The following is a 14,589-nucleotide window of genomic DNA, read 5'->3' as shown; positions in this document are numbered from 1 at the left end:
ATATACTTAAAATTGAAATTAGTTGGAAAACAAAATATTATAGTACTGCGTCTTGGTCGTTGAATGCCAGTGTAGGAGTTGAGCTGAGCTGTGTGACTGTTCTTTGTGCTTCTGCACTGACCCTGCTGGCTGATGCAGTGTGCTGGTGAAGTGCCTGAGCCCTGTTTGTGACTGTGTCCCTCTGTTTGTGCTGCAGCTCTCTCTGGGGGCATGACGACAGCTCACCAGGTGCCTGCTGTCTCCTCGGTCTCTCAGACTAACGTGTACTCCCCCCCGACCCCTGAGATCCCAGCCACCATCCTGGACACCTCTCCCCTCAGCAAGAGCCTGTCTCCCCCGCAGCAGATACTCAGCATGCCTGTCGCACCAACACAGCCCATCACCAAGGTGAGAGAGACTGCATACACTCACACACACACACACACACGCCATCACCAATGTGAGAGAAACGCACACCATCACCATGGTGAGAGAGACACCCATACTCGCACACACCTTCACCAAGGTGAGGGAGACACACACACACACACCATGGCTAAGGTGACACCATGCATGCATACACACACTGGTTATAAAATGAGTGATCAGGAGAGGATTTATCAGTATGCCCGTCTGTAAAGAGGTATGTGAAAAATACAGTGAACACAGGGTGGGGCTTGGCTGGAGCTTGGCTGGAGATGCAGTACTGATGTCGCTTAGCAACTGAAGTACTGTTTCATGTTCAGTCGGGCGTAATGTGTACACACACTAATGCTGTTACAGTAGTTCGGTTACAGTTCCTAGCAGCGCAATGAACATTGGAAATTGATACAGTAGAATTAATACACTATTTTATTTTAAAATTGTGTTTTGCCCCATATTAAGAGGCCCATATTGCTAAGAAATAAAATGTATTTTGGAAAAAGTAAATGCGAACACACTAGTAGGGCTTAAAGTTTTCAGGTTTTATTTTTAAGCGAGTGACAAATTGAGCTGATTCTGTTTCTTAATTAAACTCAGAAAAAGCTGTTAATTGCAAAGTCTTTGCTTTTACCTTTATCTTGCCTGAGCTTAATTCTGGTCTCTCAATTTTATTTCAAACAAAGCTGACAAATTACATGAATTGTTCATCCTCGATCCTACTTTTAACTCATTTAATTTTTGCAGTCGTCTAATTTAATGTTGTGCTTTTATTATTTTCCGCACTAGTTTAACAGGGATGCCATTACAGATTTTATTTTTTGCCAAGCAGTCAGTATCTTCAGGGAATTCTCAAAGATTGCTCATCTGCATCTCAGCTGTCTATTTCTGACTACAAGTACTACAGTGACCAAAGCAGTTGCAGCCAGTAGTAATGTACAAAAACGCAAATGAAATATACGTTGTTATATTTTGAATGTGAGATGAAGTATCCGTAGCTTGTTTATTGAGACGGCAAGATGTACTGTGTGTGAGAACTGCTGAGCAAGAAACAAAAAAAAAAAAATAAATGAACGGCTGTACAGTTTTTCAAGAATCTTCGCTTAAGACACGGCTGTGTTATTGGAATGCAGAAAAGTATTAACGAACGTGGATGAAGGCAACAAACAGTGCTTAGAATCCCGTCTGCATGCGAATGGTCTACTGTTATATATAAGTGTTTATGTATATCTCTACACAGACAGATTTTTTAAACTACAACATGCCATAGTTTAAATGTTCATAAAAATGTACCGAAGTGCACATCCTTGGAGCCTTTGTGTAAAAATGTGTATTTGATGGATGGGATGCAAAATTTTGGGCATGTGCGTTTCAGGAACGCATGAACAGAAAAGCTAGAGCGACCTCTGGCATGCACACACAGCCCCAATGCAGACACTGAGCAAACCATACAGCAGGGCTAATTCCTGTTTCAATTCCAGTTGTATTTCCAATTCCTTTTTACAACCATTTCCAATTCTTTTGAAGGAATTGATATTTTAGAGACATTGTTGTGATTTGTTCAACTGCTTTCATTCGAAACCAATTTAACTGACTAACTGATTTCAATTGAACTAATTTTAAGCTGATTTTAACAGAATAGAAACACTGCAGTTTTGGTCAGTGGTGTGTTTGGAATTAAAGGAAAGCAAATTGGGATTAGGAATTGGTTTTAAAAAGGAAATGGAGTTAGAATTGATAAACGGACATTAACCCCAACCCTATATACAAATACACACGTTTAAGAGACACGGTATATGTACGTCTTCAGTTACACTGCATACAGAAATACACACACCGTTGCCAAGGAGAGTATATGTACTTATTCACTTAAATGGTAGGAAACCCAAATTGAATTTAACTTGAGGTATAATATCCATTCATAACTTAAACACTCAAATCAAAACTAACCACGTACACTTCCAAGCAGACAAACTTCACAGAGGAATTTAAGTTGTTGGATTCCTGCCGATATGCAGTGCATGTCTGCTATTAACTTTGAACATGCTGTCAATATGTCTCGCAGCATGTATATATTTGAACCTTGCCTTTACTGTGAAGGAGTGCGTGCCACTCACTTGTCTCTGTCTCTGCAGAAGAAGGGAGTTAAGCGGAAGGCTGATACCACCACCCCCTCCACAATCGCCATGCCAACACCCCACAGTGCAGACTCGTCCCCCCTCGCCTCGCCCCTCCCGCTGGCCCTGCCCCCCGAGGTGAAGGCAGCAAAGGTCCCGGCGCGGAGGAGGGAGAGCGGCCGGCCAATCAAGAGACCCCGCAAAGACCTGCCGGACTCGCAGCTGCAGCACCAGCCCTCCAAGCGGGGCAAGCTGTCGGAGCAGCTGCGCTACTGCAGCGGCATCCTGAAGGAGCTGCTCTCCAAGAAGCACGCTGCCTACGCCTGGCCCTTCTACAAGCCCGTCGACGCCTCTGCACTGGGTCTGCACGACTACCACGACCTCATCAAGCACCCCATGGACCTCAGCACCATCAAGGTAGGGCACATGCAGCACAATGCAAGCACAGGACAATAACTGGTGAGCAATTTTTTCAATGGGGTCATCCAGTTGATATTTCCCATAATACCCGGCCGGTTGACTCTGCAACAGAGCGACCCGTAGCCAGTGCGAGACGTCAGACTGAAAGCAGTTCCAACCGTACCTCGAATAGCTGCTGTCTTCTCTCGTTGCCTGGAAAACATTGCTCACCAGAGATTATAAAAAGTTCAGTTCAGTAAATAATAATCCTTTCCAACAGCGGATGGTCTCTTGATCTGTCCTCGGTATTACGTTTTTTTGTTCTCATTCCTGCTAAAGTTGCAGATCCTTCACCAGTGTTAATTCACTCCATAGCTCATCCATAACTGTTAAACACAAAGAAAAAAAGTGGACTAGAAACGCGTGTGAAGTTTTATTTTGGAATGTGTGAAGTTTGATGCTTCTGAAGTTTTTTGTATTGGACTGCAAGGCTGTGCCTGATCTCTTGCTCTCTCTCACAGAGGAAGATGGACGGCCGAGAGTACCGTGATGCTCAGGAGTTTGCAGCGGACGTGCGGTTGATGTTCTCAAACTGCTACAAGTACAACCCTCCAGACCACGATGTAGTGGCCATGGCCAGAAAACTGCAGGTGAGATGCCTTCCGGTTCAGCACTGAGCTGCACCAGCATCTCAGTAAAGTGACATGGAGCCCGTTTCACAAAAGCGACCTTGCGAATAAATTGGGTTTTATCAAACTTTTGCAGGGCTGCGACATCGATGATTTTCATATTTTTTAATGGATTTCTCATCTAAAACCCTGGGATTGACAATATGAGCTTGTCTAGCTTATAAGTAGGGTTTCTAGTTTTCTGGTTTTACTTTTGATCACGTGATGTTCCTTTTAAACATATTTTGAGCAGATTTGCTTTCTTAATAAAACACTAACTGGCAAAGGAAGTTGTTTCTTTTTACCCCCTTGGCTTCATTGAGTTACCAAATGAATACATTGATCTTCCCTGATTCTTTGAACCTGAATTTCATTCTGCCTGTAATCACTGAATTCAGCTTATTCATGTCGCTAATTTAAATAACCTGGTATTGAGTTATGACTTAACATCTATTAAGGTTTAAAGGGAGGGAGAGAAATGGAAAATAAAAACTGAAAACTAGAAGCCCTACTTATAACACAGGGCAGAAATTTAGGTATAACTGCAGTATAGGGTTTATTTTTATATATAATCACACATACATAAATAAAAGGTTTCGAATTACAAAATTTAGTGACGTGTAACCCAAAGTTGTGTTGGTGAAAAATTACAGTAGGCAAGGTCAGGTTGTAAAAACAAGCACAGTTTATTTATTAAATACATCATATACCAGAAGTACGGATTTTTATTCAGTGAAATAGCATTATTGGGCAGATTGCCATGGTTTAAACGGGTGACAATGCGGTTCAGCAATCGGTACGTGGATAATAATAATATGAACTACATTAAATGTCTACAATAAATAAGTCGAATAACAAATGTGAAAGAAATAAATAAAATGGACCAAGCTTGTGACAAAAATAGTGACAACTCCTTCTCCTCGCTATAGAAAAATATCTAAAAGAATCCAGCTGATCCCCAAATCATGGAAACAAAAAGTACTTTCCCCAATTAGCCTCAGCAATAGTTCACCACAGCAATTACAAAGTTTTGTTGCAGGAGCCACCTTCATGTTATTACCTGCCCCACAAGTATAAGTAATGAGGCTGAATGCAGCTTGATTATCAGGCATGCCGCCTAATAGACTAAAAAGTGTCAAGGTAGCAAGTGTGCTTAGCTGGCTACATACATTTTGGTCAAAAGCCCCTTTTCAGCTGTGTAGAAAGAGAAAGCACAGATCAGCTTTTTTCAACACAGCTGAAGGGCTTTGCGTATGTATAGAACTTGAAAGTACAGCCTGTCACTTCTACACGGCTCCAGATCTGTTAGTATTTAGGCTTTCCTCAATAAACTAAAGGTTTTTCATCTCCCTTTTTCATCTCCCTTTTTCCTTTCAATTTCTTTCTGCTCACTAGATCTGTCCATTTTTCTGTGATCAGCTGCATCCTTTTTTTGTTTGTGATTTAAACTTCTTAAACTCTGCATAGCGGTTTGAGCCATTCTTGAGTTTTAATAAGACATTCCTGAGTTTGTTCCCTATACACTGTGGCTAATCAAGCTGCTAGTAAAACCAGGAATGGATCAAACTGCTATGAAATGGGAGTCATATTTCTTTCCCTGCTGTTCTAACGGGCATTGGATTTATTTTCTTTTTGCTGTAATATGGTGTTAATGAAAATAAACCCTGGATCAACTCATTGAAGCTGTGTCAGCGGAGGTGGCTGCTCAAGGTTTGCCTATTCCTGTTTTAAATGTGTCCCAATAACGATGCAATGTTGAGAAACGGCTTTTTAGCTTGAGCTGGTTTCATGGCATAGCAGAAAAAACACCTAGCATTTTACATTTGTATTGAACAAGCCACAAGTGTTTCCATGAAGTGCAGTATATCGATATGTCTCTAACCCCTCTGTTTCTCTGCAGGACGTGTTTGAGTTCAAGTTTGCGAAGATGCCGGATGAGCCGCTGCAGACCACGCCCCCGGCCCTGGCGCCCCTCCCCCTGGGCAGGGCCTCGTCGGACAGTGAGGAGAGCAGTGCCAGCTCCAGCGAGAGTAGCGACAGCTCAGACAGCGAGGAGGAGCGTGCCAACCGGCTGGCTGAGCTGCAAGAGCAGGTGAGATATGTGAGTGTATCCACCTGCCACTATTACTACACTATTACCTTTACTGTCATGCACTTTATTATGAAAACTGTTGCTCCTAGCACTCTGACTTCATGAAGCAATTTACCTTCTTATATGTTTGAACTCCTCACTAAGTAACTACAGCAAGATAACAAGCTTTAACTGATTCAGTAATACTGTCTGAGTACTAGCAAGTCTGACGGCACTTATCTGCTAAATGAATGTAACCGTGTTTGTGTTTTGAAGTTGTGGATTTACTCTCGTTTAGTGTAGTGCTATAGCAGGGATTCTATGTGCAGTACAATGTGACACTATAGCAGTGTGCAAGGCAGGGAGTGCTGCTGTGCTGACGTGCCGTTCCCTCTGTCCCCAGCTGAGGGCGGTGCACGAGCAGCTGGCAGCCCTGTCACAAGCCCCCATCTCCAAGCCCAAGAAGAAACGCGAGAAGGAGAAGAGGAAGAAAAAGAAGCCAGAGAAGCACAAAGCCAGGCCACCCCCAGAGGAGGAGAGGAGCGAGAAGCCGGCCAAGCCTGCCAAGGTGCCCAGGACCCCAAGGAGCAGCAGCACAGGGAGCAAGAAGAGTGGAGGGGGCAAGAAGAACGGCAAGACCACCAAGTGAGTGGCAGAGGAGTGGTGGAGCTTTCAGGGCTTGGCTCATGTGTATGGGCTGGTGTGGCACACTTACTGAGTGTGAAGAGAGACTTGTGGACTCTCAGCTCTGTTCTGAAGTGCCGGAGCTGCTGGTAGCAACAGTAGAAGACTCCACTTTGTTGCTATGATTTGTTGGTTAACTCATCTGCTGGTTAATATTTCATATGTATTTCTATAGCATCTGTTTTGAAGGTGATTCAGATCCCTTTTTTTTTTGTTCATTTTAGATCCTGTAGAGTAATTCAGTAAGTTAGGCCCTGTTCAGATTATATTTGAAGCTTTCTCTTCCCCTTCCCCCTATACAGTAAATATTTAATTCTCCTCTCCTCAGGTCCTCCAGGAAGTCCTCCTTGACTCCGCGGCCGGCCCCTCCCCCTCCACCCCCCCCACCCGCGATCCCACACTACGACTCAGAGGAGGAGGAGGACACCAAGCCCATGAGCTACGATGAGAAGCGGCAGCTCAGCCTGGACATCAACAAGCTGCCGGGGGAGAAGCTGGGCAGGGTGGTGCACATCATCCAGTCCCGGGAGCCGTCTCTCAGGGACTCCAACCCAGAGGAGATCGAGATTGACTTTGAGACACTCAAACCGTCCACCCTGAGGGAGCTGGAGAGATATGTCATGACCTGCCTCAGGAAGAAGCCACGCAAGCCATACGGTGAGTCCCTGAGAAAACAGTTCTGCCATTACTGTACACTGACCCAACACTACCCTCCACTCTGAGGGAGCTCCAGAGATATGCTTGACTCTGGAAGAAGACGACCCCTTGCTCTGCTATTACTGTAGCACTGATCATGCTATACACAGAGAATTTAGCATGATCAAGGAAACCCTGGGTTGAGGCAGACACGGGCGTTGAGATTATATATATCAATATATATCATATATATATATATATATATATATATATATATATATATATATATATATATATATATATACACATACACACACACACACACACACACACATTTTTTTTTATTATATGATATCTTGCTATGCTGTATTGAGGGGTGTGTTGCTGTTTCTCCTGTGCAGTGGTAAAGAAGCCGAGCAGTGGGAAGAGCCGAGAGGAGCTGGCTCTGGAGAAGAAGAGAGAGCTAGAGAAGAGGCTGCAGGATGTCAGTGGGCAGCTCAACTCAGCCAAGAAACCACAGAAAACCAAAGGTGAGCCAGCGGTATAATATACAATACAGTACAGTGGCAGCTGAACTCTGCCAAGAAACCACAGAAAACCAAAGGAATGTCAATAACAGGACCGTCTACAGATAGAAATAAAAATTGTCTGCAGCGCATCCAGTAACAGTGCTCTGCGTGAGTGCAGGATGTGCCCTATAGTCTGGACGTCACCGGTTCGAGTTTGGGCTATTCCACAGCCAACTGTGGACAGGAGTTCCCAGGAGGCGGTGCTCAGTTGGCTGAGCATCGCCTGGGGGGTGGGGGGGGGGGGGGGGCTTAGGTCAGCCAGGGTGTCCTCTGCTCACTGTGCACCAGCAACCCCTGTAGTCTGCCCGGGCGCCTGCGGCCTTGCCTGTAATCTGCCTGGGAGCTGCGTTGTCCTCTGACGCTGTAGCTCCTAGGTGGCTACACGGTCAATCCGCAGTGTGTAAAGAGGACAGCATGTGTTCATCTTCACTGCTCCAGAGTCAGCGCAGGGGTGGTAGCAATGGGCTGAGCCTAAATAATAATTGGGCATTTCAAATTTGGAGAAAATAACAAAAAATAATTGGCAATGACTAAATTTAAAAAATAAATAAATAAAATATATGGTCTGCCAGTGTTGTCTTTGACATTACGGAGGTGTCATTGGCATTGCACTGGGAAAATCTTAATTTAACTGAACATTCTCCAGCAAAATATTTACAGAAAATCTAAAACTCAAGCTCTGACAAACAGGAATGTGTTTGAGAAAATCTTCAAATTAACATCTCTGTCTTAACAAATATTTTAAATAATTGTGCGGATTGACCGATAACCTTTAGGAAAACTTGGAAAAACACCTTTCTGAAAAATGTTAGTTTTGCTGCTTGCTGCTAAGGACCTTCATGTTCATATCAGCATAGTAGAGAGATGCACAAACCTGCAATATGAAAATCCCACTGGTGAAGATCTTATTAAAGCACAGTGTAGTGATGCTGGAGTCTAATAGTACAGTCCAGTCTGTTTTATAAGAATCAACTGCATGTGGTGATCAAAACCACTGGGACAAAATCATTCCTATACTAACCATGCTAAAATACTCGGCTTGTAAAATCAAGCAATCCGCTATAAGAATCATTTGGGGGCAAACTGTCTACGTGTAATACAGTACTGTCAAGTGCAATGACTTGTACAACCAATAAGCTGTTTATGAATTTGGTCACGTTGCGTGATCAGGCACATACGCAGCGTGGATCGTGCAGTTATGCAGGAAACACTGCATTGTTTGTAATCAGACAGTGAGTGCACCACTGCATTGTGCAGGTATGTTGTGTTCAATAAGTGTGCATTTGTTTAAATAAAGGGAATACACATTCATTGAATACATACAGAGTACAACAGCATGTAGAGGGAGGGGGAGACTGCAGAGCTTTGCATCTCCACTTAGTGAAAAACTGAATTTGTATCTGTTAACCTAGGCACCCTCATGAGATGATTGTTTTTCAAGTATACTGTAGTAAAATAGGACTTTGCAGCCTTGAGTAAACATAATCATGATCATGTAACAAGTTGCTTACCCATGAGGATTTCTCAGTGATTGAGCACTGGCATTTGTATACTGTATTTAAATTGCAGGTGCCGAGGTGCATTTGCTAATTGTAATGTGACGTGGCCGAGGGCAGTGTAAATGATCAGGCTGGAGTGTTGATTTACAGTTTTAAACTGGTGTTGGTTTTATTTCTTACACTGCAGTGGGGAAACAGCGTTAATAAAACAAAATAAACCTAGCTCTCAGTTGGAGCACTAACTACACAATCCTCTGTGTGGTCCCTGTGCATTCATGTGGGAACTCATGACATCTAGTGGTCAAACCAGTCAAATCATCCTGATGGATGTGATTATTATAAATGGTACTACAAATGAACACTGACCACAAACATACTTTCCATAGTACGATATTTCAAAATAAACCTTTCACCCCACTAGAAGAGCTGTGCTGCATTACTTGCCCACATTCTGTACAAAAGCAGTACCTTGAGCCCCAGATTGAATAGCAGTGATGAGGTTGCTTTGGCCTTAAAGTTTCACAAAGATGTCTTGGAATTGCCTGTTATTTGAAATCTTGCATGTCCCGGTGATGCCTGGTACAATCCCCACTGCTGTGTGTATCGTTTCCCCTTGTTGATAGATAAACTCTTAACCATGCATACATGATCTACAGGCTGTTTTAATGCTGACACTGAATTTCCCATGGCACTGCTGTCTCTAGCCTCTTTCCTTGTTGATACAATGTAATGTTGCTGAGAAGCTGGTTGTTTCACTGCTGTCCCCTCCCCCTCTCTGCAGCAGAGAAGCCTAGCAATGCAGAGCAGCACCCGGCTGCCTCCCGCCTCAGTGCCAGCAGCTCCAGCTCCGATTCCTCCTCCTCCAGCTCCAGCTCCAGCTCTTCAGACACCAGTGACTCTGATTCGGGCTGAAGCAGCGCCACCAAGCCCGATAGACAGCACCCCTCCCCTCCCGGGAACACAGGACTGGACCTCCCAGCAGGGCCTGGCAGGAGGGGAAGACACAGAGAGAGAGACAAAGAAACTCCCCTTCCATGATCGGAGAGCTGCCAGCCAGCACCATGGACAGAAGGGCAGGTCTCACACGTGAGAAAAAAAGGAGATTGATGCAGCTTTTTTTCTTGATCTTCCTTTTTTTTTTTTCTTAAAGTTTGATTTGCGGCTGGAGTTGAGGGAGAGAGGCAGACATGTAACTACCCTGCCTCCTGAATGCTGATTCTCACTTTCTGTAATGAAGTGATGCCCTACCCAGTACATTTCTCCAGTGAGGAGGAAGTTGAAGCAGAGAGATGGATTTCCTCTCCTCTGAGTGGTGCAGCTGCCTGTGTTACTGCACAGAGGAAGGGATTCAGACTTGAGGAGCGGTTGAATCCTAGTCCTTCCTCTGCTCTGCCTTGACAAAGCTGGGAAGAATGCCTCTCTCTCTCTGTGTGCCGCAGTATGCTAGCTGGGAGAATTGGCTTACTGCTGATACCAATGTTGTTTTGAGACTCCATGAGCAATTGAGAGACAAGTCGCTACTTGCACGATTTTTTCTGTTATAAAGAAAAATATTTTAAATGAGGAAGATGAGGTGTAGAGGGACGGGTGCTAGTGCAGTTTTAAAGCTGTTTGTTTTGTTTTTCGGGTGGTGTGTAGTTTCTAAGGATTTCCAATCCTTCTGAATGAATTCAGTCAGGACCTGTTTAAATTGCACTGCTTTCCCGTACACGGAAATGCACTCCACTGTGTCGCCCTCTGGGACTTCAGATACCCTGCAAGTTCTGTTTGTGTGTGTGTTTTAAAATACACATCAACAGATTTTGCTTTCAATTTTCCTTCCAAACTATGTTGATTGTCCCTGAATTATCTTGCTCTAGACTACAGAGTTTGAATTCAGTTCAGATCTGTAGCACATAGGTATTTACGATGATATATTATATATATATATATATATATATATATATATAATAATATATATATATATATATATATAATAATATAATATAATATGTATGTGTTACTCAAATCTCTGAAAAGTGCTGTTTTAAAAAAACTAAACTAAACCAAACTGAAGTCCTGGTTCATCCAGAGCACAGTTGGATAGTACTCGGTGACTGGAGTTGAGGCTTCTAGTCAAACTGCTGCTGTGGGGGTTGAGTGACAGAGTGCTTTATTGCTCAGTGGAAGTCTCTTTCTCGCACAAGGGGAGTCGTTTCCGCTGTGAGGTGAAAACCTTACTCTGTTTTATTAAACTTGTGATGTCAGAGGGCAGTGGTGTTTAGACTATTGTTTGCTGAGTGACATCACGTGGCAATAGCTGTCTGACTCTTGACCGCTCAAGCGACTGTTTGATCTTGTGTTACGGGGAGTGTTCAGTAGCTGAATGGCTTGCATCACCAGTGCAATCTGCTCAGTTACTTCACACACCAATAGGGTTGTTTTAATAATGAGGCTTCAGCCCAGGGATTGGAAACACCAGTGCTAAGGATCTCCCTCACTGAATCACTACACACCTCTCGCCAATAAGAACTGGGGTGCCATCACAATGTGGGGTAACATGCACTGAATTAGGAAGTTACGAGTGTAATTCGGCACCTTGTAGGATAGGTTACGCTTGCATCTTATTCCATAAGCACAGTTTGATGCCAAACCCAAATTGTCATATTGATATGAATAGTTGTAAGAAAACTTAAACTAAGGCAGTCGGGATCAATTAAAGAAACAAAAATCCAAAATGCAATCTTTTGGGGGCTTGATTAGTGTGTTAGTTTCTTTTAGTAGCTTGTTTAGCCCTAGCCCTTGTCTTCAGCTGTCACACACCCCTTTGCTTCTTCTTTTGAGGAGTTTTATTTATTTTAAAGAGTAGTAGAAGAAAATGTTTTATAATGTACAGAGTGCAGAGTCACCTGTTGATGCAGGGCAGTAGAATAAAGAAAGTGTACAGTAAAGATTTTATTGAAGCGCTTGTATATATTTCAAAAGTTGCACAATCAGAAGCAGCATGTTCTTAATGGAAGGGGGATTGACAACTTTAATTTGTCTTATTTGACTTTTTTTTTTTTTTTTTAAACCTGTGCGTGTTTCTTGAGTGGATTTATTTTCTAAGAAAAAAAAACTAAAAGAATTCAACCTGTAGATTCCATTCTAGAGTTGTACATCACAGCAGTCATTGTGTTCATGAAGAGAAAACTACCCTTCAGTTTGGAAATGTGTAAATAATAATAAAAAAAGTTATTTAAATAGTGTTTCTCATTTTTTTTCTTCTTTCTGGACTGCAGTGCCAATCTCTACACCTTAAACCAAGATGTGTGGACTTCAGTTAATATGTACAATTGACCCTGTCTCTTACCTGTTAATATGCACTGTGGGCCCCGTCTCCTATATAAATTAACTTGCAGTTGACGGTCTCTTGTTTTAGTTAACGTGTGCCGTCTCCTGGTAGAAGTGTCTTCTCTGGAGCACTTTTCCCATAATCATCTGTCTCATCTAGTCTAAGCCTTCTTTTTAAAACGATTGCATTTAAACATGACTCGCTTGGATTTATTTAGAGACACTCCTCCTTAAACACGTGTTGTTATTTCTACAATCAATGTTTTCATCTGACCTAACGAGCTCTTTATTGCTGAAGTGCTGACAGAAATCGCCACTGCAAATAGTACAACTGCCTCGGGCGTTCCACATTTAATTGTGGCAAAATCTTTTAAGTTTTACAACTTCTGAATGCAGCTTTTTATTTATATACAGTAGATGCTGCTTGGTAGTCATAAAGTTGATATCTGAACGTTGTTAATAAGCGAAAAACCACAGGCTAGGATGGTTCCTGTAAAAATGTTAATAACCAAAAGTTGTCTTTATTAGAGTTGCTAATAAGCGGCACATACTGTTTAAATTTATACATCTGTTTTTAATGTGTATCAGTATGAATTGACAATCTCTGATAAGAATTGGGATAGTGTTTCAATTTTAATTCTATGTAATACCCTTTAACTGTAAATCAAATATTTACGTGTCAAATTTACATATTTTTAAATGAAGCGGTTGCTATTAATAAAAAGACATGCAGTATAGACGATGTATTTTCAATGATAGACACTATTTAATAATACTGTATGTTTAATAGACATTAGTGTCCATTATTAACAACGCATTGTCAATTAATTGCAACTGCTTCATTTAAAAATATGTATATTTAAGAAGCTTGTCATTTGGTTTGTTTCATATCCTTTCTCCTATATATATAAAATAATGGTCTATTGTTTACGCATTATTATAGTGTATTAAAGTACAATGTCTCATTGAAAAGTGTATATTAAAAATGTGTATTTGTCTTAAAGCAACTGTTTGTTTATTTGAGATGTAAGTTTACATCTTTTTAATCAGCTTGTATTTATATTCTTTGCTCAGTTCTAGGTTACGGTTCCAATTCATGACTGAACAGTTTTGAATACTCTGTCAATAGTAGCTCTTAATGTATTTGGTGTACAGGTAGTGGACTAAGAAATGGAAACATCTGGGTACATAAGGTACACAAAGTATATTGAAAGCAAGGGCTTCCACACAGGTGTGGCTCGTGCGTTAATTAAGCAAATAACATCCCAGCATGCTTAGGGACATGTATAGAAATGCTGGACAGGCCTGGTTGCCTATAATTATGGCTAGCATGGCTGCAAGAGGAGACCTCAGTGACTTTGAAAGAGGGGTGACTGTTGGGGCGCGTTTGGCAGGAGCTTCATTGACCAAGACAGCTGAACTTGCTGATGTTTCATGGGCAACGGTGTCTAAGGTGATGTCGGCATGGAACTCTGGGGGAAAGACATCATCAGCAAAGGGCAACAGTGGGCGGAAGTGCATACTCCAGGATCGTGATATCCGTGCCTTAATTCGAAGTGCAAGGCGAAACAGGCGAGCAACTGCAGATCAATTGACTGCAAATTTCAACCTGGGGCACAAGCACCCAGTTTCATCAAAAAAATGGTCTGCTGAGAACTCCACAGAGCGGGATACCATAGTCGGGTTGCAGTGCACAAACCACTCATCACACCTGGCAATGCACGTTTGTGAGTCCAGTGGTGCAAAGAGCACAGGCAATGGACTACTGAGCAGTGGAGAAATGTGATATGCTCAGATAAATCATCCTTCACCATGTTCTCGACAAATGCACGTGTGGCACCAACCTGAAGAACTCTACAGTCCTGATTTCTTGGTTCCAACAATGAAGGGCTCTGGTGGTTCTGTAATGTTGTGGGGCTCATTTTCCTGGCATGGTTTGGGTGCACTCATTCCCTTAAAAGGGAAGGTCAATGCTAATCGTTACTTAATGGTACTGAGTGATCATCGTCACCCCATGTTGCAACATTTCTTTCCTGCCAGGGGGGTGTATTCCAGGATGACAATGCCCCCATCCACAGAGCACATGTGGTCGCCCAATGGTTTGATGAGCGTGGCACTGATGTTATCCATATGCCATGGCCTTCTCAGTCACTAGATCTGAACCAAATTGAGCATTTATGGGATATTCTGGAACGACGCCAGAGACAGCGTTTTCCACCTCCATCAGCCAGGCGT

The 14,589-nt window shown here is 42.6% G+C and overlaps 1 protein-coding gene across 3 annotated transcripts in view; it reads left to right on the top strand.

The window, feature by feature from the left end:
* The window catches only part of brd2a (bromodomain containing 2a), a 23,578-nt gene extending 13,300 nt beyond the window's left edge, over positions 1-10,278 (top strand). For 2 of the 3 annotated variants that reach the window (XM_041226538.1, XM_041226536.1), the window contains exons 5-12: positions 197-387; positions 2,535-2,933; positions 3,437-3,565; positions 5,484-5,684; positions 6,058-6,299; positions 6,667-6,995; positions 7,376-7,504; positions 9,824-10,278. In XM_041226538.1, the coding sequence (XP_041082472.1) occupies positions 197-387; positions 2,535-2,933; positions 3,437-3,565; positions 5,484-5,684; positions 6,058-6,299; positions 6,667-6,995; positions 7,376-7,504; positions 9,824-9,954 (1,751 nt within the window). In that variant the 3' untranslated portion in view covers positions 9,955-10,278. The remainder of the gene's footprint in view (positions 1-196; positions 388-2,534; positions 2,934-3,436; positions 3,566-5,483; positions 5,685-6,057; positions 6,300-6,666; positions 6,996-7,375; positions 7,505-9,823) is intronic. The other variant, XM_041226537.1, reaches the window with a different exon arrangement.
* Positions 10,279-14,589: the final 4,311 nt, after the last annotated feature.

The sequence above is a fragment of the Polyodon spathula genome, chromosome 24, assembly GCF_017654505.1.
Source record: "Polyodon spathula isolate WHYD16114869_AA chromosome 24, ASM1765450v1, whole genome shotgun sequence".
Classification (NCBI taxonomy): Eukaryota; Metazoa; Chordata; class Actinopteri; order Acipenseriformes; family Polyodontidae; genus Polyodon; species Polyodon spathula.
This window is presented reverse-complemented; position numbering and strand designations above follow the sequence as displayed.